General features: G+C 39.9%; 2 protein-coding genes across 2 annotated transcripts; both read left to right on the top strand.

The window, feature by feature from the left end:
• The first annotated feature begins 1,420 nt into the window (after positions 1–1,420).
• zmp:0000000662 (RING finger protein 145) lies at positions 1,421–12,978 on the top strand. Its single transcript, XM_041954622.1, is given in 12 exon segments — positions 1,421–1,683; positions 1,903–2,123; positions 3,318–3,426; positions 4,403–4,494; positions 6,084–6,325; positions 6,927–7,102; positions 7,224–7,364; positions 8,458–8,640; positions 8,795–8,942; positions 9,722–10,078; positions 11,437–12,292; positions 12,295–12,978. Coding segments are annotated over 11 exon segments (2,517 nt in total). The 5' UTR covers positions 1,421–1,683; positions 1,903–1,954; the 3' UTR covers positions 12,339–12,978.
• Positions 12,979–14,268: 1,290 nt separating this feature from the next.
• LOC121618967 (ubiquitin-conjugating enzyme E2 D2-like) lies at positions 14,269–21,216 on the top strand. The gene is made up of 7 exons (XM_041954623.1): positions 14,269–14,711; positions 15,804–15,867; positions 16,540–16,571; positions 16,765–16,842; positions 17,304–17,409; positions 17,893–17,986; positions 20,070–21,216. The coding sequence occupies exons 1-7, from the start codon at positions 14,688–14,690 to the stop codon at positions 20,113–20,115; spliced, it is 444 nt and encodes a 147-aa protein (XP_041810557.1). The 5' UTR covers positions 14,269–14,687; the 3' UTR covers positions 20,116–21,216.
• The last annotated feature ends 779 nt before the right edge of the window (positions 21,217–21,995 follow it).

Below are 21,995 nucleotides of genomic sequence, written 5' to 3'. Positions count from 1 at the left end.
AACATCAGTGTTTGATCAAATATATGAGACGTGTTACTGTAAGAAGTGGCTGAAGTTTAAGTCTTTGTGAACTCAAATGTAAACTGTGTGACATGAGAAACGTCTTCCTTTCTATGTGCAGATAAAAAAAGAGAGAGGCGACTGCTCACCCACACAATCAGGAAATGTTCTTTCTTTGTATTAGTCATCTCTGTTCCTGAGAAGATGCAGAAGCAACAGTGCACGTGCACTTTGTAGCTGAAGGTCATGATCCAAAAGAGCAAGTCATGAGAGAAAATGTGATCTCTACTGCTTTTTTTAATGTAACTTTATAGCTGATTCGGTTGGATTGATAGGATGAAATTCTATTAGCGAGAGCTTGCGTGGAGACAACAGTGGTGCGGTGCTTTGGCGACTGAGAGAAAACACACAAATGCTGATGATGAACAGATGGATGATGGTAGGAAAAATGAATGCACACACAGATACAGATATTCCACATGTCAAACATGTCTTAATCTGTCTGAAATTTCAAAGATGCTACAAGATGATGGACGCATGAACTTGGATTTTCTGTGTAATGTCTTTCATCACAGCATGGTGCAGAGTGTGATGCTTTATGAGGTTCAAGTATAGCATCCTGTCCTGCTGATTGAACTGACGTTTAAGTATACAGCATTTCCTACCATCTTCTTTTGCGAGAAAAGAAGAAAAAAAAGTCCAATGTTTGAAATTAAGAAACTGACCCAGAAACATAGTATTTTGACATTATAATAACACATCCATTGTACAACTACATTAGATCAGAAGTTCTCACCTTTTTTTTGCTAGTGACCCAATCATAAATAGTGACCTTAGTGTGGCCATCGGAAGTTTAATTTAAGAGCAACTTCTTCTTCAAATCCTTCAGATTTGGCTTCCTTTGAAGTTTTTTTTAGCAACCCAAAGAGGTGAATGAACCCAGTATTTCTAAAAAAAAAAAAAAAAGGAGAGAAAAATCTTATAAATATTAAATCAGTTTTGTATAACAGAAATATGGATCTTCCCTTCTTATACTAAAGGTTAAAAAAAGATCTTGGTGTGCATCACATTTATCTTGGGATCCCAACCACTTTAAAAGAATAATAAGCTATATGCATATTCTTATCTATTATTTCTGACTGGGAAACATCTGTTATGTTCTTTTTACTTTTTACTTTACTTTTACTGATTTTTGTATTTCATTTCTAGTTTTAAATCAGTTTGATGTTGTAAAAAATGTTGACTAAGAGAATCTAAGCAGCACCATACTGCTAAAAAGTTCAGTAGAAAAATTCATGTTACTATCATTAGTACCAGTAGGAGTAGTAGTAGTAGTTGTATACTAAAACATTACTTTTATTTTGAAATCAAGAATACCTGAACCTGATTGGTGCATTCCCATATGACGTGTACACGGGAAATGGCCACGCAAGCGAACGGAATCATAACATTGCATTAAAAGTCTTTTTGCTTATCTCCATATCGTTGAATTTCAGCTCTTTAACATCACTTTTTCGATGACGGCTATTACAAACTACCTTTGACAAGCGGAAGCTAGGGAAAAACTAAAATATCTGCCGTGAAGTGCTATGAAATCATGTTGCTGGTCGCTGTGAAAGCTAACAACCAGCAGCAACTAGCTAGCAAATGGCTGTTCGGCTGTGATGTCTGTCACCGTGCAAAGTAAGTGAACGGCTGGCACTTTATACACACTAGCCACTTCAAAGCCACTATGACTTGTCACTATGATATCTTAACTCATAATCTAACTTCTACACGTCTCTGGCGTTAATTAACGGCTAGAATTTGACGCTAATGCCGGAATTCACAGCTAAATGACGGCCTGGTTGCTCTTGGGGGACTCCTGTTTAGCCTCATTTGAGTTTTTGTGTGCTCTTTTAGATGACAAGAAGACGAGCAAAACAGTGGAGCGGTTAGCTAACAGCATGTGAAGATGCCTCGTCTGGAAGAGCTGGCCAACGTTGCCCTCAGGGTGCCAAGCATACTGGTGCTGGACCTGCTGTACAAATGTGACATTGAAGGTTTAACGGATCACCTCAAGGCCAAAAATGAAGACATGCTCTTCAAATACAAATATGTCATCTGGAACATGTACTACCTTGGTGAGTGTGCATGTGAGAAAATACTGACTTTAGAGGGAAAAAAAGCACAGTTTTGACACATTCACTCCAAATCCAGGTACAGGTGTTTCATGTTGAGCACTCAGTCTGATTTGATGATGCTAACGTCGCAATAAGGCTTTTATTTCTGTCCCACTACTGTTTTCATTCAGTTGATCAAAATATTAGGAGCATTACATGATGTGTTTGGTCCCCCTCCTTCATAAAGCTTTTTTTTCTCATATGATCAGAATCAGAATCAGTTTTATTGACCATGTTTGTGTGCACATACATGGACTTTTACTCCGGTTTTAAGTTGCTGTCAGTGTACAATTTTCAGGAAGATAGAAATAGACATACAGAAAAAACACGGACAACAAAGCTGAAGAAAAATGAGGTAAAACTAAACTAATAAATACAAATAAGTAGGTTAGAAAGAAGTGTGTGTGTATAACAACAATAATAATAACAATGATAAACTTTATTTGTACAGCACCTTTCATACAGGAATTGCAGCTCAAAGTGCTTTACAACAAAGAAATCACATGCACCAATGAGTGCGTCACGGAAAATAGACATAGAATGGGCATAAAAACAAGGATAAAGTATTTCTATGAGCTAATGACACGTAGAATAAGCCAAAACTCCGAATGTATGGTTGAATTAAAACTGAGTTTAGTACTGATATTTGTGTTATGTGCCTGTGTGTCCAGCTCAGGTGTGATGTCTTTTGTTAAGGGGATATTATGTTAGTATTGGTGACCAAGATGGGCTTTGTCAGTCAACTGTAAATTAAATGAGATGGAAAATTACATTCCAGGACAAAGTTTTGCAGTAGGACTAAAAATCTTTCTTTTGGAGGAGGCTTAATTACTAAACAGTTGACAGTTCATCAAAAAATAATTTGCAGATTAATTGAAAATGAAGTTCAGTTGAAGCCCTGCAGCAATGACTTAAAAAAAACAGTTGAACACAGTGTAGTTGTGTAATTCTAATCTTTTGGCAGCCTGATAAGTAAAGTCAACATTGGCAGAATTATTATAGACATTCAAAATGACAAAGTACAGCAGATTTGATGACAGAAGCAGGAGGTGAATCCTTCTCCTGTGTCGCTCTGGTGTGCATCTTTTGTACTTTTCAGTGAGTATCTACGATCGTCACTCTTGGCTCTATCAAACACTTCCGTTTGCTTTCCAGGTCATCTGATAAATGTGGTGGTGTTGGTTCTGCCACTGAGGCACATCGTGACGCTCTACCTCCATATCCTCGCTGCCCTTCTCCTGTACATGGGGCATCAGATTTCTAAGTGAGAAACCATCCTACTACTGCTGCTACTAGACGTCTGAGATTCACAGTGATCAGTTTTCTCTCTTGACAAAGCTTGGCTGCAGTCAGAGTGCCACTCCCTCTGAGTATCCAGTGTCCTTCAGCCTGATGCTTCATTTTGGAGACAAGAGTACTTTATCATGTGTTGAGGCCACTGTTGTTTACTGCTCACTTGCCTGTTAATTTGCCTTGTAACATGAGAACAACCAGTGGTGTCTTTTAAAGGGCTTCAGGCTTGTTACTAAGACCAAACTAGGGTTGGGCAATTGGATGAAAAAACTGGCTATCAGCTATTGGCTGAGTGCAATTTTTGCTAATTAAATGGCTTGCATGTGAATATCGAGTGAAAGCCGCCGCTCAGTGACAGACTCTTGTTCAGAGAGCTAACCCAGAACCGCAAAGAGGCAAAACAGTGTGTGGAGCCAGAGTAATTTCACTTCCAATCCGATCAGTTAAGGGTTTATTTTGACCAAACCACAGCCGGTGAAGACATAACAGGAAGGTTTTTGTGAATGGTGTTTTGTTTCTGACGAGTTTTGATGGGTTTCACGATGAGTTAACAAGGCAGGTAAACTCGTCTTTGTCCGGTTAAAGAGAGAAACTTGAATTCAGAGGGTGTATGCTTGTATTTTTCTGTTTAATAGGGGAATATTTGCCTTTCTTTACATTTTCTGAGCTTATTTTGTTTAATTGGCAGTTGCCAGTTATTGGCCTGATGGTGCCAACTGGAAAATTCTAACATGTCACCCGACCCTAGACTATTTATTTAATTATTTCATCATATATATTTCAGAATAAATCCAGGTAATAACTCCAAAAAACAATCTAACACCCTCAAAATGAAAACAGCTCAGGCAGTGATGTGTTGCTATGTGTTCTTTTCAAGCTGTGTGTCTGCTAACAACAAACCACGTCCACTGAAACCTGTTTTTTTTTTTTTTCTCGCCATTTTACAGGGACTATGTTCGTGAGGAGCTGCAGTATGGTTATGAAGGAGCGGTGTACCTGGACTCTCTGGCCTTCAATAGATTTGTCTCTGCGATGACCAGTGAGTCCCAAAATTAAACGTGCATGTTCAAGACATTGATGCTCATTTAAGTTCACATTCATAGACTGTGTTTTTCTAAAAAAAAGCCTACAAAGGTTTTCATAGGGATTCTCAATAAATGTGCTGTGATTTTGAAAATGTCCAGCCCCACAGTTATCTTAAAACAAGTACATTTAACTAGATGCAGAGAAATTCTGACTTCAACATAGCAGTTTTGTTCTTGTCAGTGTCGATCAAAAGCTTTTAATTCTGGAAATTTACTCAGAACCAGTAATATAATTTCAGTAACGAGTTTATCTTTTTAAGATAGCTAAGGTAAACAAGCTTGAAACAAGTGAAATGCTTAAACATAAAAGCTGCCTGTTAAGAAAGACAAAGAAACAAGCAGATGTTGCCTTGATTTAAGATATTTCATCTTAGGTTTCACTTTTTGCAGTGTAATGGTTGGAAAATCATCATAATCAATCCTCTTATTCCACAGTATATGACAGTGAGAGATATTACGTATCAGCTTGTTCCATTCTTGAAAACTGAATGGCTCCATGTTTTTATGGCTGCAGCCTTCCATCAAATGCACACAAACATTTCCCCGAACATGTTTTTCATCTTTGGATACTTACGCTTCTCTAGAAGTCTCAAATTGTGATCTGTGGGTTTGAACGATGTTTGGCTGAACGGCAGGCTGACTGGCCCACCAGTGGGCTGATTTTTGTGCACAAATACAGGCTGTCAATAGCATGAAGAGCACTTAACAGGCTTGGCTTGGCAGCTACTCTGGATTGCAACTTGTTTCAAGCTTGGCGCTCTTCCTCAGGCAGCATCATTGTTGCCAGATGGAGATTTTTTTTATGTAACTGTGCAGTTAAAATAGTTTTGGGCAGGTTGTGATCATTTGGGTTACTTTGTGGGACATTTGGCAGTTTCCACCTACATAAACTTCGGCTATAGTGGAATAAATCGACCTCTCCTCTCATCTGAGAAGTATAGTTGGAGCTGAGAGTGCACTGAGTTCTGCTGCCTCAGCTGGACGGGAAATGACTGATTACTGATGACCATCAAACCAAATGTCATTTCAGCTTATTATGACTAAATTGAAACTCATTTCCTGTCCCAGTCTTTTATTCTGTCATAGCTCTTTGACAACAGACTTGCAAAAGCTTAATCTGTTCATATTAAAGTTTTATAGTTCAACATTATCTTAAAGAGCTGTATTATTTTATGACTTCTATTATAAATATTTCAGGATTGTAACCATGGTATTATTAAGTATACTGATAAAACAGTGGACCGGAGGCGACCGAACAGATTATTTTTCCTCTTGCTCATGGGTTCTCGGCTCTGATTGGGCAAAATTTTGTCAGTCCAATGTGGCAACTCTCCTGCTTGAGAAGGAGCAGGATGCCTCTACCTAGTATGTTTGCATATTATTTATGTTACAGCTGAAGTGAAAAAATGATATTATTATCCGTAATATTATCCGTATTATCCGTGTAGTTATTATATCATGAATACGATCTACAGTCATGATAGACAGTATCTAGTGATTGAGTAGCCTGGGATTTACAGTTGTAATGTTATTTTCTGTTCAGGTCAGATTATTCTCAGCACACTGTGTGCCTTCCTGATGAGAACCAGAAAGGTGTGGCTGTTCTCTGCTCACATGCTCCCCCTGCTGGCCAGACTCTGCGCCGTTCCTCATGCCACTCTGTTAACCGTCAACACTTTGTCCATGGGACTGACCGGAGCAGGAATCACCATGTTCCTCCTCTCGCACCTCTTTCTGCCATATCGCCTCGCAAGGGCTGCCTATTCAGAGCTGCTGCAGCTGGAGGTACTCTTATTCTGAAATCCTGCTTCTATAAAAACATCTTCACAGTGCATCGTGCTTGTCTGAAGGGGTTGATGCTTATGTCCTAAACATTTGACAAGAACTGAGGATTTTCTTTCTTTTCAGTTAATAAAGTTATTAAAATATTTTAACTCTTTCAGTGCAGAATTGTTCATTAATTTGTCTATTTTATCAGTATCCTTCTTTACAAACCTTCCCCTTCATTTCACTACAGTTGTGGAAATATAGTTATATTCTGTTATAAGTAAATAATTATCAATTTAAGTGCAGCTATCAGATGTTTTGGCTTTTCAAGTGTAAATAAATCAAGGTTACTTTTCATACAGGTTAGTTTTTACAGTTTTTATGATTTTTAGATTTATTTTGTTTTCACATTTTTGGAAGATTTCTGTGTTTTAGCACGTATGATTTTTATTTACTTGTAATGAATCATGACCCACAATTTCTCTGTCACAGGCTGTAAAAATATACTGTGTGCTCACACACCTTTTACTTTTGTTTATCTGTTATGTATTTGTGTGTGTGTGTGTGTGTGTGTGTGTTTTTACACTCCTCATCACGCCCCTGCTTTCCTGTCCCTCAGGTGATCGAGCTGTACAGACTTCTGGCTGTGGGAATCTCTCTGTGGAACCAGTTTGCCGTCCCAGTCCTCTTCACTGTCTTCTGGTTTGTTCTGTTCGTCGTACAGCTGTGCTCAGACACCATGTCTGGCAACGCCTCGGCAGGCCATCAGGGAATCATGTTCTTCCTGCTCGCAAGGTGTGATGCGATAATGTGGATTACATATTATTCCTCTGTGTGTGTTTGTACCTGATGTTATACACGTCATGTGTTGTTTATAATTTGGTGTTTTCTTTGCTTCATTTATTGAATCCTACAGTGTCTCTGAATGTTGTGCCACGCCGTACTCTCTTCTGGGTCTGACGTTCGTGGTGTCCTATCTCGCTCTTGGGCTGCTCAACCTATGCAAGTTCTACCTGGGAGGTTATGCAGCCGTTCAGAATGAGAACGTCATGCACAGGTGAGATGTTGTGTCCAGTTTTGTAGTACCAACTGTTATACAACCCCATTTGGTCCACATTCCACATTTTGTCCTGCAGTAGCAAATATTTTGGCCACCTGGGCCATATTTTCCCATTAGGATCCCTACAGAGATGGACCTTTTAGTTAAAGAATAAGTTTGTCAACCAGAAATCGTTATGTCGCTCCGCTCAAACCCACCAGACTCCACTGACAGAAACAGTAATTTTACCTTTAAGATCACTGTAAAACACACCTCATTCAAACTCAACAGTAGCTAAATATAACTCACTAAAACCGTCTTTGTTAGTCTTTCCACTATTCTGCCAATTACCAACTGTGGTTTGGTCCAAGTGGCAACCATCAGGGCTGAAAAATCAAGCCATTGTGGAAGTGCCAAAACCCTGCAGTCCCTCAAACGGCCACTTGAGGCTGGCTCCAAAAGTGAGTCGATCCCCATAGACCCCCATATTGACATTTATTCAGAAATAAACATGTTTACAGTCTGGAACAAAAAAACGGTTTTGGTCCCTATAGCTAATTTCCCTGTTCATGACAACTGTATGAGGGTGAATTTTAATACAACTTACTCATCGAAATTATATTGAGGCTTAAAGTTATGCATAATTATGGACATGGCCGCTTTGACATCTAGCCTCTAGGTTACAGCAGCCAGGATTCATTTGGCCTCAGCTCACCTCAGCCTCAGCTCCACCCACACTCCACCTCTTTGCCCATTTTTGGATTAGCCGGGAGATTAGCCTCTGTGTGACGCCGCGGAGATCACGCGGAGATCACGTCACATAAACCCTAAATTCAACAGGTTAGGTGTGAAAATATTCTGGTTTTCCCTCGCTGCTTCACTGATGCCAGACCTCCCTCTTGCTCCTTTCCCAATATCCTCACATCCAACTGTTTTCTTTAACATGGACGTAAAAGAAAGCAAAACAATGTAACAAAAAGTAATAATCATTGACTCATATGAAGGAAGCTTTGTTTGCAGTTGTGTATTGTAAAGTAATATTATAAGATTACTACATGTCTGAAGTGCTGTGTCATATCTAAGACTTCACCTTTACTCTCCTTGTCCTCAGAGGTGTGACCGAGGGCGTCACTCTGCTGCTGCTCGCTCTTCAGACGGGCCTGTTAGATATGCAGGCACTGCAGCGCACCTTCCTCCTCAGCATCATCCTCTTCATCGTGGTGACTTCGACCCTGCAGTCAATGATAGAAATAACAGATCCAGTTATTCTGGCACTCGGTGCGTCTCGCAACAGGTAACGGCAGCAACAGTGAATTTCCTTTCTTCGGGAGAGATGCAAGTGAATCTTGCTGAGTTAAAAGCTAAAATGCTGAAGGATGAAAAGCTTTCAAAGGTTCTCTGAGGATTTTGCATTGTTCCCTTCATTGCTCTTTCTTCTGTGCTTCTAGGAGTGTGTGGAAACACTTCCGTGGCCTCAGCATGTGTCTGCTTCTGCTGGTTTTCCCAGTGTTTATGGCTTATAAAATCTCCCAGTTCTTCCACATGGACTTCTGGCTCCTTATACTGGTGTCGAGCTGCATGTTGACTTCCCTTCAGGTGGGAAATGTTGAAGAATGGAAGAAAGTTACTTTATGTAGCACAAGTAATAAGACTCCATTAACTGAATAAAATGATGTTAATTAAATGTGGCTTCTATTACAGCTAAATTAAGTAAAATAACTAATACACTGGCAAGTGACAACGTTAGTTTGGTTTTGACATCAATTTCACATCATTGACATTTTTATTAATTGCCGTAGTTGTATTTATTTTATTCTCACAAAAGGTCCCACTTGTCAGACATATCCTATCACCTGTTCTTTCAGTCTGCTCACTCAGTGACAGCAGCTTGAATGAGGGTAGTTTGATTGACACTTAAAATACTTGATGAGTGTTCATTTGAATTTCTTTCAGAAAGATTCAGTATTTTTATTTCTTTCAATTTATGCTTTCCATACTCTTCACCTTTTATTTGGACCTGTGCAACTGAGGCAATAACAATGGTTCTAATGCTTATACAGTTATGTTTTTTCTAATTTGTCACTAATGTGCAGTCATGGTACTGTAAAGCCTTTTTGAATTAAGCTGCTCCCTCAAACCTCTGTGTACAGAATTAGGAAATTCTTGACTTTGGCGCCCCACAGTGGCCATATTAAAAAAAGCAGTGTGGCAAAGGCAATGAACCTCCCCGAAACAAAAATGTATGCTGTTAGAATAATATGAAAGATGTTATAATCCCATAAAAAGAATCAACATATAGAGGCTGCAATGTGAAATAAAAAAGAAAACAAAGTTGTTTCATAATATTCTAAATGAAAATGTGTACTTCTGTCCAGGTTACGGGCACTATGCTGATCTACTCCCTCTTCATGGTGGAGCTGTTTCGCAGTGACCCGATCGAGAGCCTGGACGAAGTGATCTACTGGGTGAATGCCGTCAGCAGGGTGCTGGAGTTTGTGGTGGCGCTCTGCGTGGTGGCGTACGGCACCTGGGAGTCGCTGTTCGGGGAGTGGAGCTGGATGGGCGCCTCTGTCATTATCATCCACTCGTACTTCAACGTTTGGCTCCGAGCTCAGTCTGGCTGGAGGAGCTTCCTGCTCAGGCAGGAAGCAGCTAAGAAGATCAACTCCCTCCCCAGAGCCACGGCCCAACAGCTGCAGCAGCACAACGACGTCTGTTCCATCTGCTTCCAGGTGAGTCACACTGTGACCGTGTCGTGAGCAGGTCAGCAGAGTGCTTGTGGGGTATAGTTAAGGCTGGGGACAAACAAACGGGACATACTGTAAAATCCAAAGTCCCCTCAGGCAGGACAGGACAGGACAGGCAGTACACGTGTACTGAGGTTTTGAGGTTTAGTAGTTAACATATTTGCTCTTGGCTTATCTTCACACCAGCTGTAGGATCATAACTATATTATACTGTACATGTAAACCCAGACAGCATGAGTTGTCTAGGTTTCCCTCACTTTTACTTGTTATATGAAGTACAAAGTTAATCTGTCTTCTGTCTGAATATAATCTTTATACAATGGCTTTTACTTTTTCTTTTAATATTATTTTTGAGGTTTTTTTCTGCCTTTGTTTTTGAAAGAACAGCTATTAGAGAGACAGGAAAGAGAGGGGAAGACATGCAGCCCCGTAATGACTTTTTCTTACCAAACTTCTAACCTTTTTTATTCCAGTGTTGACATCTCATACAGCCCTGATCCCAAAAAAAGTTGGGACGCTGTGTAAAACATATTCTTTTTGACATATGCTCAACTGAAAACAGTACAAATACAATATATTTAATGTTTGACCTCGTTAGCTTCATAGGTTATTCTAAATATATGCTTATTCTGAATTTGATGCTGTTGTGGAATGCTCCAAAAACACCTGTAACATGTAAACCAACATTAACAGAGAGTTAAACGTTTTGTGCATTGCCCAGCTCTACATAAAGATGGCAAACTGGGAACATGTGACACACGCTATTGTGTCTAGTATATAGTACTTCACATTGTGTGTGTCGTTACAGCATGTTGTTCCTGTTTTTCCAGTTTAGCCCCACCCCTTTTTGCACAGTTGATGCACGATTCTTTGCCCCTCATTCATGGTTTTTGTTAAAACCGGTTAATATAGTTTTTTTCCCCCCCTGTCCTTGACAATGATGCCTATGTTGTTGTCACTGAAACAGCTCCAGAAAATCTTGATAACACAACAGGGAGCAGTTGCAGAGAACATGTTAGCCCTGCTATTTGCTGGTTTAACAAAGACAATATTAGACTTTATTGAGCCTAACAGCGAAAACCAAAACAATAATTACATTAATGTATACAAGATGTACATTACAATATCTCACACTATATAAGTGAATTGTGCAAATATTTGCGCAAAAGAAATTCAGTAGGGCAACTCTGGCAGCCATTTATATACTGTGTACTATGATAATAAAGTACATGATGTTGCAGTTGTTATATGTGTTATAGTATTATAAAGATGTTGCTACTTCTCATACTACTACAGGAGGCCACATGCTGCCACAGTCAAGTCAAATATGTCTCTCCTCACAGGAAATGAGCTCTGCTGTGATCACATACTGTGGACATTTCTTCCATGGCAACTGTCTTCGCAAGTGGCTGTATGTGCAGGAGACCTGCCCCATGTGCCACCAAACCATCCGACCCACCCCGCCAGGTCAGAGCCAGGCTTCAGGCGACACTCCGGCAGCTCCAACTCAGAGAGATCCAGCCGCACGAGAGGGAGATCAGAACCAGGACAACGGTACACCGGAAGAGACACAGAGCGAAGCTGCAACTCCTGATCCCACCGAGCAGCAGGAGGAGACAGAAAGCTTTGGGGATGGAGACTGTAGGACGGAAGATAAAGACCAACCAGCTGAACCTCAGGGGGACGCTGCCCAAGGTCTTCGTTTCAGCTCCAGTGGAGACTTTGTTGGATTTGTCAGCCCAGTGTCAAGCTGCTCTTCAGGGGGCATTTCTAATTCCCATGTGCTGCTGAGTAAAACTCCTCCTAACATGAACAACCAAGGTGAGGGAAGTGGGAGGGTCTCACCACTGCCATTGACTCCTAATGCTGTGAATGAGAACACGGTGGAGGGCCAATCTGACTCTAATGGAGCAGAATTTGAAGTTACTTTATGTCCCAGAGTGCCACAAAGCAGCGATGGTGATCATGACAGCTGTGAAGGGACACCTAAATCATGGAACAGCCTTGAGTCACCTGAATCAAACAATGCTGACAGCAGTCCTGAGGCATCTGGTATAAACCTTGTTGATAGCCAAACATTTGTCAGATCAAGTCATGAAAACTCAGAACTCTTAGACTGCATTGACGTTCCTCAAACTCGTAAAGACAACGGCACCTATTCAGATTTGGACCTGGACAGGCTCAGAGAGGCTGAAACTGTCCCACTGATGCCACCCTCTCTTGCACAAGCACAGACAAACAGTGACTGACTGCCCTGCATCAGTGCCTTGATGAGGTGTAAAGTGTGATCCTCCATACTGGGGAATTAAGCACATTTGCCCTCTCTGTGAACCAATAGAAAAAAAAAATGTATCTTTAACCAGACAGTGTACTGAATGTGCTTCAGTTGAGCAAATAAAATGGATTGGATATAGAGACTAAATTGTGTTGGGTTGTAGTGACACTTACTGTACAACTGTAAAGACATTATAAAAAAATGTGGAATTCATAGAAATTATGTGTAACTATAAAACGTCAATAAATCTTGAGTCAATATTTACCAAATTCTAGCAGGTTACAAGTAAAGATGTTTACTTAAAGACATTTGATTTACTCTCATTTCATTCTTTCCAGCGTCCTGGTAGCACTCTTGTTTAGCATTTTTGTGAAAGCAACGTGGCAAAAGGAAAAGCTTCAGCAGTTGTCTTTGTTATTCATGAATCAGCCTTTTGTACTGCAAATGTTGTCTGTCTCCCAGTATTAAATTACTGCTGTGAACATGTACTTTTTTTTTTTTTTTTTTACTGTAGTTTCTTTATTAATTAATAAACCCCTGGCAGGTGCACAGTGAGGCTGGCATTGTGTGCCAGATTTAAGTAGTCTGAACAGACCATTACTTCTGTCGCCTCAAACTAAGAGTCCAGATGAAATTTCTGTCTTATATGTTGATTCGGAGATAATAAAGTATTCTGCGTCACTGCATAATGTCACAGTCTTCTACAGTAAAATCTAATCATTGCACATGCAGTGAATAGTTCTTCATTTGTGTTTGTTATAAATGATGAAGGCCATTTTCTCAGAACAGCTTTTTGCAAAACTTAATTGTTGATGAGCCAAACTTTTTCCTAATCTCCTCCTTAACAAACAGCCAGTCAGTCAATGCCCATTAACTCCCAGTCCTCTCCCTCTCTGTGCATTGTGTGAAGTATTCCTACGCTGAGATGTTACATGGCTCATTACATACAACACATTTAGGAACGTAAGCACAAGATCGGCTGAAATCATGATCTTAAACTAGAGAGAGCTACTCCCACTTCCCAAAAAGTAAATGTGCTCACTTAAGCTGAAAACTGCAGGTGTTAAACAGTTAAAATTAGAGTTCATTGTATGCAAATTTTGCCTTGGAGTTTAAGCTGAAGCACTGAAAGAAGTGTAAAAGCCATAAGGGCCCCAAGATGAGGTAATAAAGCAGGACTCTGCTTATCGCATCAGCTGATACTTTGCTTTGATAATGCGCATTCTCATATTCCCAACAAATTTACAATTGATAAAATGGATTACAGTGGCAACTAACAACTGCTTTTTCATTATGCATTAATTGCATAATTGCAAACAAATGTTATCCACAAGTGAAAGGAACCCGTCACGTTTCCTGGAGCTGGCCAACAGCTCCAAACCAAAACATGTAAGAGAAAATGCAGAAAAATTAGTTGTCAGCTAATTGGCCATATCTTTAAGCAAGCAGGCGACAGCAGGACTCAAGAGCTGGATCATTTAGAATAATTATTCTATTAATTACACCTGTGATTTTCCTGCTGTTACATGATAAAATGTCTGCTGTGAAAAAGGCCCATTACCATAAATCTGCTGCCACACAGTGTGAGGTTCTGGAGCCATGGTGCTTTGTTTCCTCAGTCATTAAACGATTTCTTAAACGTTTTAAATGGGAATACTATTTTAGATCCCTGCCATAACAAAGTCAATAGAAGTTTGTGAATAACATTTTCGTTCATACCTGACAAAGAAAGCACCCCAATTTAATTTAGCTCCCTTTCAAATAAATGCTGACATGTCCTGGCTGGTCTGACACGCATGTTGTTGTTTTTTTTCAGCAGGCTTGTAACCAATCTGCCATCACATCCGCCCCGTCACTCAGCAGCTAACGGGACCGCCCTCTCACCAGAAAGCTTCAAATACATGTAGACGGCCGCTGGTTTGCTAACGGAGATCGACCGAAACCAAAAGAAGCAGAGCTTTGTCGTCCGGGTTATTTCACCTGGCATACGCACTTATTCAGCCTCGACCGGGGATACAAATAGCCCAACGGAAGACGTTCAAACTACGGGGAAAGTGAGGGTTTTCGAAAAGCAGTCTGACGTCTGTCGTTCGCCGAAAATAAGCTGGATAAGATCGCCAGCTAGCTTTGTTACCAACTCCGCGCATACGTAGTTTTAGCTCGCTAGCCAGCTAACTACGCTAGCTCGAGAAGAAAGGCCGTCGAGTTGACCCAGCGACAGTCATTTGGGAGATAGCGACTCATCCTGGCATATCACGGTTGCCCCTCACTGCTTGGATCGGAACACCTTGAAATAAAAGAGAAGAACATCGAGAGAGGATGGCTCTGAAAAGGATCAACAAGGTAAGATAGCGTCGATAAAGGCAGCTAGCTGCTAGCCTCCCACAGTAACGGCGCTGTTCTTGGTAGCGTATGAAACATGGCGGTGAAACATGTTCGGGGAAGTGTTAAGTTTGTGTCACTTCGTGTGTACATTGATTTCTTGCGCTCGGGATTGAGTGAATTGACGATAGTTTTTACTGTTGGCACCGGCTAGCACACACGGCCACGGCTCAACACCATTCGGCGAGCTAGCTAACGTTAACATTAGCGGTTTCGGTTACAGGTTTAGTGCGTTCGAAGTGGATTGACTGTAAAATAAGAGGCCGCATGAATTGCCCATCGCTGTGTACCTCATAGCAATACACATATGTTTAAACGCTGCCTGGTTTTGGTACTAGACCTTTATTGTAGCCTCACATTATTGGTGCGTGTCTTGATAACTAGCGAGTAGTTTAATTTATAAAAGCGGCGATACTCTGTTACCAGAACCCATGACTCATATCACTCACTGAGTCTGGGCTAGCAGTCAGAGCCGTGTTCATGATACACTTCCTTGGTATGTGAAAGTATTTTTTCAGTGCCAGCACACACATCACAGGGTGTGTTCTGGCACTTAAATGGAGGAAGTTGACAGCAGTAGAGAAACACCTATGAAGCGTTCACACCGCGACTTCATTTCCTCACTCTGCTGTAGACTAGAATCTTCTTCCAAGGGAATCCATAAACTTCACTTGTGAAATGGTGTGTCTGCAGGCCCGGGTGGGGCATCGGCCTCCACCTCGCTCGCAAGTCACTGTGGACCTAAAAATAACAGGCAGTAACGTTAGTATATGTGCTTCTCGAAAACAAGGTGGCCCGCGGCCCCTTAGCTTGAACAAACTTGAGCTTGGAGGAGAGCGGTGGGAGATAACAACGCCGGCACTGAGGCCGTTGTGAAATAAATGTAGCACACAACTTCTCATGTAGCATCTCCCCTCCCCAGTCCCCATGCTGGCATTTAAACCCAGGTTGTTAAGTGCTACTCAGTCTGGCACATTGATTTCAGATGGTGTCTCCTCGCTGAAGATTACTGTAGTCTAATTGGTTATTGTTGTAAACCTCTTTTCTTTATAGGAGCTTAACGACCTGGCTCGTGACCCTCCTGCACAATGCTCAGCCGGCCCAGTGGGTGATGATAGTAAGTGTCTTAGGGTTGGTCAAAGTTTTTTTTTTTTTCTTTAGGCTTGCAACTAACAACTGTTTTCTTTATCAATGAATCTGCCAGTTACTCTTTTTTGCTATTAATGGCTTTGTCTGTAAAATTCCAAACAATAGTGAAAAACGCCCCTCGTCATTTCCCACTAAACAGTGTGACATCTTTAGAGGTCTTGTTTTGTCTGACCAACATCCCACAACCCAGAGATTTTCTGTTTATGCTCATGTATGTGAAAAATATTAAAAAATGAGCAAATTTGTTTAATTTGTCTTTAAAAGGTGGAGGAAATGACAATTAAATACCAAATTAAAACTGAATAAGCTACATTGTGAAGATTAATCAAACAGACTTTTCAGAAAAAGTATGCTGTTTGCTGTTTAGATTTTAAAAGCACAGGTGGTTGTAGGTCTAGTGCTGAGAACTGGTTATACTGGTCATGAATACCTCCACCCTAAAATAGAGTGATGGACAGTGAAGTTAAACTTGAAACATGACCACCATAGCTACAACATAGTATTGCTTATGAGAATGATTTTAGAAAGGAAAGTTTTGTGTCTTGGAGGCACCAGAGACAAATTAGGAGCCTAGTCCCTGTCAAAATGCTTACCTGTGACCTTTCCCCATTTCTCAACGTTTACTTTCTCTTCTCTGCAGTGTTTCACTGGCAAGCCACAATCATGGGACCTGTAAGTAGATACTTTATGACATAATTGTTGCTGTCTTTGTATTTTAAAGCAGCATGATGTTGAAATTTGGCCTGGCTGCTTTAAATGTATTCATGAGATAAAGGTTGAAATTTGACTTGATAATGAGAAGCTGTGGCCAGGAGGTTTTAGATCATTCTTCTCTGAAATATGTAAATTCCATTCTTGCTTTCAGAGCGACAGTCCATATCAGGGAGGAGTTTTCTTCTTGACAATTCATTTTCCAACAGACTACCCCTTCAAACCACCCAAGGTAAGCTCAATCACACCTGAAACAAGATTTTTCTTTCATTGATAATTAAGGATATATGGTCATCAACAATATTCAGTACAGTATATGCAACAGACACAAATCTCCTTTCCAACAATAAAATATTGGCTTGTATATTCAGTGTAAGTGACTGGGGTCAACCGTTTTGTTTGTGTAAACACTCACATTCTCATGTTATACATGGTGCTCTTGTGAAAGTTCTAGAGAAACAACAAAGACACATTTCTCGTAACTGAAGCCGAGCACAGCAGTTTGGCATCGTGAACACGTTTTATCTGTTGACAGCCCTCATGAAGTAATACCAGTCATTCCAGAAGTAGATAGTCATGAGCATCGAACGTCACTGTCCCATGTTAAGAAATTTAAATTACATAACAATGAGTTGGTGTGTGACACAGCCTTATCACAATATCCTCACCCTGATGTTCTTTTTTTCTTCTCAGGTTGCATTTACAACAAGAATTTACCACCCAAATATTAACAGTAACGGCAGTATCTGTCTGGATATTCTCAGATCACAGTGGTCTCCTGCACTTACTATTTCTAAAGGTATGAGGACACCAGGAGGTCTTGACAATAAACTTGTTGATCACTAGTTGATGACAGCTGAAATGAGCACCCACAAACTGCCACAAACTGCCAAATACTGATAAAATTCTTGATGACCAAGTCAAGAAGGATACTGTGTGGTATGAACATGAAAGTCCTGAAGATTGAATCTTATGTTACAGCAATTTAATTGTCAAAGTAAATGAACACAGTACCCATCTGTATGATGCTGAAAATAATATCACTTGATTAACACACATTTCTCTTTTCATTGTGATCTATTGTCACATTTCTTACTTAGATTCACATTATGTACAGCTTTGGGTGATGTTTTGCACAGATTATAAAATAAATTGAGCACATAGTTTTTCCCGGAATAAGATTAGAGTAACCATGTAGGTTAAAATGTGAAAAACAAACGTTGGAAACTATTTTTGTTTGCTCCTGTAGCAAAATGGTTTGAAGTCTGTCTGTGTCTTGCAGTTCTTCTCTCCATTTGCTCACTCCTATGTGACCCAAACCCTGATGACCCACTAGTGCCAGAGATCGCACGAATCTACAAAACAGATAGTCAGAGGTATGTATATGTGTGATAAACTCTTCTCCACACATGTGAAGTGAATCTTTCATAGTATATTTTGCATGGTACAATATCCTTCCTAGGCCCTCACCCAACTTTCAAAGGCGTGGTCAATTTTCACCTGTACAAGTATCACCTGGTATATAACTTAGTTTCACTCTGTCAGGTACAATAAGCTAGCTCAGGAGTGGACTACGAAGTATGCCATGCTTTAGGGTAAGGCCAGGAGGCACTGCTGCATCTTGGCTAGTGATATCGGACTGGTTGGTTGTAATGTTCTGGTCTCACTGGCATAACCAGAGGCTTGGATCTCTGTTATGAAGTATGACTGCAGTGTGGGATTTGACTGTGATTATACTAATCTCTGGCTGTCTTGTTACATTGAGAGTACCGTATTGGCCATACTCTGCTTAAATCTTGGCTTCAGCTTGCACTTTGATATCCTGCACAAGGCGTCTGTTGCTGAAAATAAGCAAGTTAATGAAATATTTGTGCCCTGCCCACTGTTTTGATGGCCTCTTGACAACTGTGGCTCACTGCTGATACAGGTCAAAGAAATGGAGTTCCAGTGGTAGTAATCACATGTGCTGCCAAAGCTTAGTCTTCTATTGCATGAAAACTGCTATCCAAATAACTAAGCTTTCACAGGCACTGAAGTGTAAAACAAACAGGGGTTGTTTAAGGTCTTTTCGCACCCGGTAAACTTCAATGCATACCATAATATATTTTTTTTTCAGTATGATTGTACAAGCAACATGTAGAGACTTGACATGATCCACCATAGTTAAACTGGCTTGCCTTGATTTTTCACTGTTATTGTTACATGGTAAAGGAGTTGTCAGCAGGGACAGTGATGAAGAATTTTGTTGGTGGTGCACTCGAAGACACGCCAACATTTAGCTGCCAAGACGTACTGCATTCATGAGCTATGTTGTCTGAAACCGAAGCCTTGCAGACCAGCAGTTAGGATCATACAAGTTGGGTTCCTTGTTTGAAATGGTTGATGTTTGAACAGATTGTGAATGTTCAGATGTCAACACTCGAAACTTAGTGTTTTCAACAGTCTGTGCTGGCAGCTCCGTCACCATGCAGCGAAACGACGATTTAAAAATGCAACAAATCACTTACTGTGACTGATTATTGTCTCCAATGAGCTCAAGTCTTTTGCCAGCTAATTTCAATGGTATACTGAAATGAAGGCACCCATGGCTTCCTAAAAAGAAATCATTCTAAACATGTATGGTTTCAAAAAAAAAAAAACCCAGAAGGATGCACTCTTTGTTATTCTGCATTAATTTAAGGAGAAATTGGTGCATGGAAGCAGGTAGATCTTTATATTGTTTCAGGGTCACAGGACTAGACTACATGGAGCAGGGAACAAAAGCAAAATTACCTTTTACCTTTACCCAAACCTTCAATCGGGAGCTTTAGCTACATTCCAGTGCGGTTGTTTTCATTATCATTTAATCTGCAGACCATTTTCTCGATTAATTGTCTGGTCTATAAAATAGCAGCAAACAGTGAGAAACAGCCATAATATTTCCCCACAGGCCCTGTTGAAGTCATCTAATGTATTTTGTCCACCCAACTGTCTTTGGTTTTAGTAATGTCTCATATAATCTGGGTATGAGCATATCTTTTTCTTACTGTAACAGTTGTACAACAGCAGACCAACCCAAAGTCAAATCACAGCAAGGGTAACAAGTTTAGAGGCAGCATTTTTTGTGCATGTAAATATAGCCACTAACTCCAGCATGAAAAGTTTTGTTCTTGTTAAAAATGTAATGTCTGTGCTGGCAGGTGAAGACATGTTAAAGAAATCCATCACTGTTTCAAATGAAGAAGGTTAGCTGGTACAAAGTGTCCAGTATCTTTGTCCATATACTGACACACGTTGTTATGATGTTAACTCGGCTTGTAATGTGCTGTAGTGCATGTACTTAAATGGATCCTGAGCGTGCAGCTATTTGTAATTATCCAGAGTTTTTAATGCCAGAGATGTGCGCTGTTAATCAGTGGTGTGTCGGCTTGAGACTTCCCAAAGTGAACTTGTTCTTTTTTTTTTTCTCTCTCTTTGCAGATACACCAGAACAGCAAAAGAATGGACAAGTAAATACGCAATGTGATGGCATCAGTTGGAAAGCTGGTGGAAAATGTCGTCGCTGGTTCAAACAAAAAATTCCGGGATTCTGTTTTTCTTTTTCACTTTTTTTTCTTTTCTTTTTTTCTCCTCTTTTTGTATTTTTTTTTTTTTTGTTAATCAGAGCATTATACCCCATTTCTTTTTCCACCTGCGCGCTCATAAGAAGATAGTGTTTTCTCTCTAGGACACGTGCCAGTTTCTGTGAAGTTTCTACTCCCGTTTTGTATGGAGGTAAAAATAAAAAAAGAAAAGAAAAAAAATCACCATGGTTCTTAACACTCGGCTTGAGCATGCACCAGTAAGAGCTTTTCAACCCAAAATTGATGATGTTAGTCATTTACTCTGCACACACTTAGTAGAATCTGATGCGACTGGTCTCCTGACACTGAACATTACATCGACCCCATGATGATCCTGCTGGTTAACTGGCTGGACTCTGTGGGCTTGATGTTTACTGGATCTCCCAGAGCACTTGTAGAGAAGCCTGTCTTTTGCCATGCTCATAAATTCAGAATTTTAAAGTTTCAAATTGGCAAAATTATACCTTTTCATTTCAAAGTGGAAAACATCTGAAATGGGGAAATGCCAACCCTCAAAAATATTTAGGAAAACTGGTTGGTGGCTCCTGATCTGCCTCTTGGACTGGTGTGACGTCAGTATGTTCTTCTGCTCATTAATATAGGAATCTATTACCTGAGGAAAGAAGTGTATCTTATTCCACTATCAAAGTGTGTGTACAGAGAAGCACAGCAGTATATATCAATGTTAAGGAAACAAAATATAAGAACTTCAATGTTGTATTTTATGCATGTTAATAAAGTTAGGCTATTATATCTGATATGTTTCTGCAAATTAAATGGATTGTAAGGCTGGAAGTTGGAAAATTTTTGGTTCCCCTCAAAGGCTTTCTATTTCTTTTTGTTATTTAGAAGCCAGTAGATGAGCTATTAGTTTTATGCCCACTCAAACACTGTCTTCTTGTAGCCCTAAAATATTGATGCAAAGCTAATGGTTGATAATCAACTTGTGGCTCTGTTTCTTTTTATGTTTCCCTTCAATAAAGTTACTTAGACCATAAAGTGAATCAGAGTGGTGCTTTTGTGGTTCATTTGAAGTGAATATGTGAACATTTCTTGAATACAAAAGTTCTTTTGAGTGTCTTTGAAGTCATAGTTAAAATTCATTTTTAGTCTTACATAGAGTTTATATGCTTGTGTTATCCTTTAATTAAACCTCTTGGCCTGTCAAACAAAGGAGAATTTCCATCAGCTCTCTAGAGGTAAAGTCTGGTTTGAATAGTTTTTGTTGCTCGGAAGGAAACTGACAAGATTTCAGCAAAATTATATTTGCAGCTTTTCTGTTCAAATATTGCCCCACTGTGATACATTTATGAATGATGTGAATATGAATGAAAGAATGGACCATACAGTTGAATGAAAAGAGACATGTCATCAGTTGAAGTGATGTAAATACAACAGTTTCTAAAACACTAAATGTGTGCCATTTGGTGTTGTACAACCATGGGCACACACAGTTTGGTGTTGGACAACATGCTAAATACTGATTTACTTTCCTAAAACTGCCATGAAAATTAAACCTAACAAACTTGACTAAAAGAAAACATCACAATTAGAATATTTTTATACACTATTGGCAAGTTGAAAGTTATTTTTTATTATCACGGTTTGGGACATGTAAAGGACTGGGAACATTGATTTTTAAGCAGTATAAAGAATCTCACCTGCTTAATTATTCACGAAACATATTGATTTGTTTATTGCTCTTATGACCCTTTTACCTTCTCATACCCCATTCATCTTATTTTTCTCCACAAATAAGGCAAAAATACAAGGTCACTGTGAA

Source organism: Chelmon rostratus, chromosome 15, assembly GCF_017976325.1.
Source record: "Chelmon rostratus isolate fCheRos1 chromosome 15, fCheRos1.pri, whole genome shotgun sequence".
Lineage (NCBI taxonomy): Eukaryota > Metazoa > Chordata > Actinopteri > Chaetodontiformes > Chaetodontidae > Chelmon > Chelmon rostratus.
The sequence above is the reverse complement of the archived record's forward strand: the minus strand, read 5'-3'. Positions and strand labels throughout refer to the sequence as shown.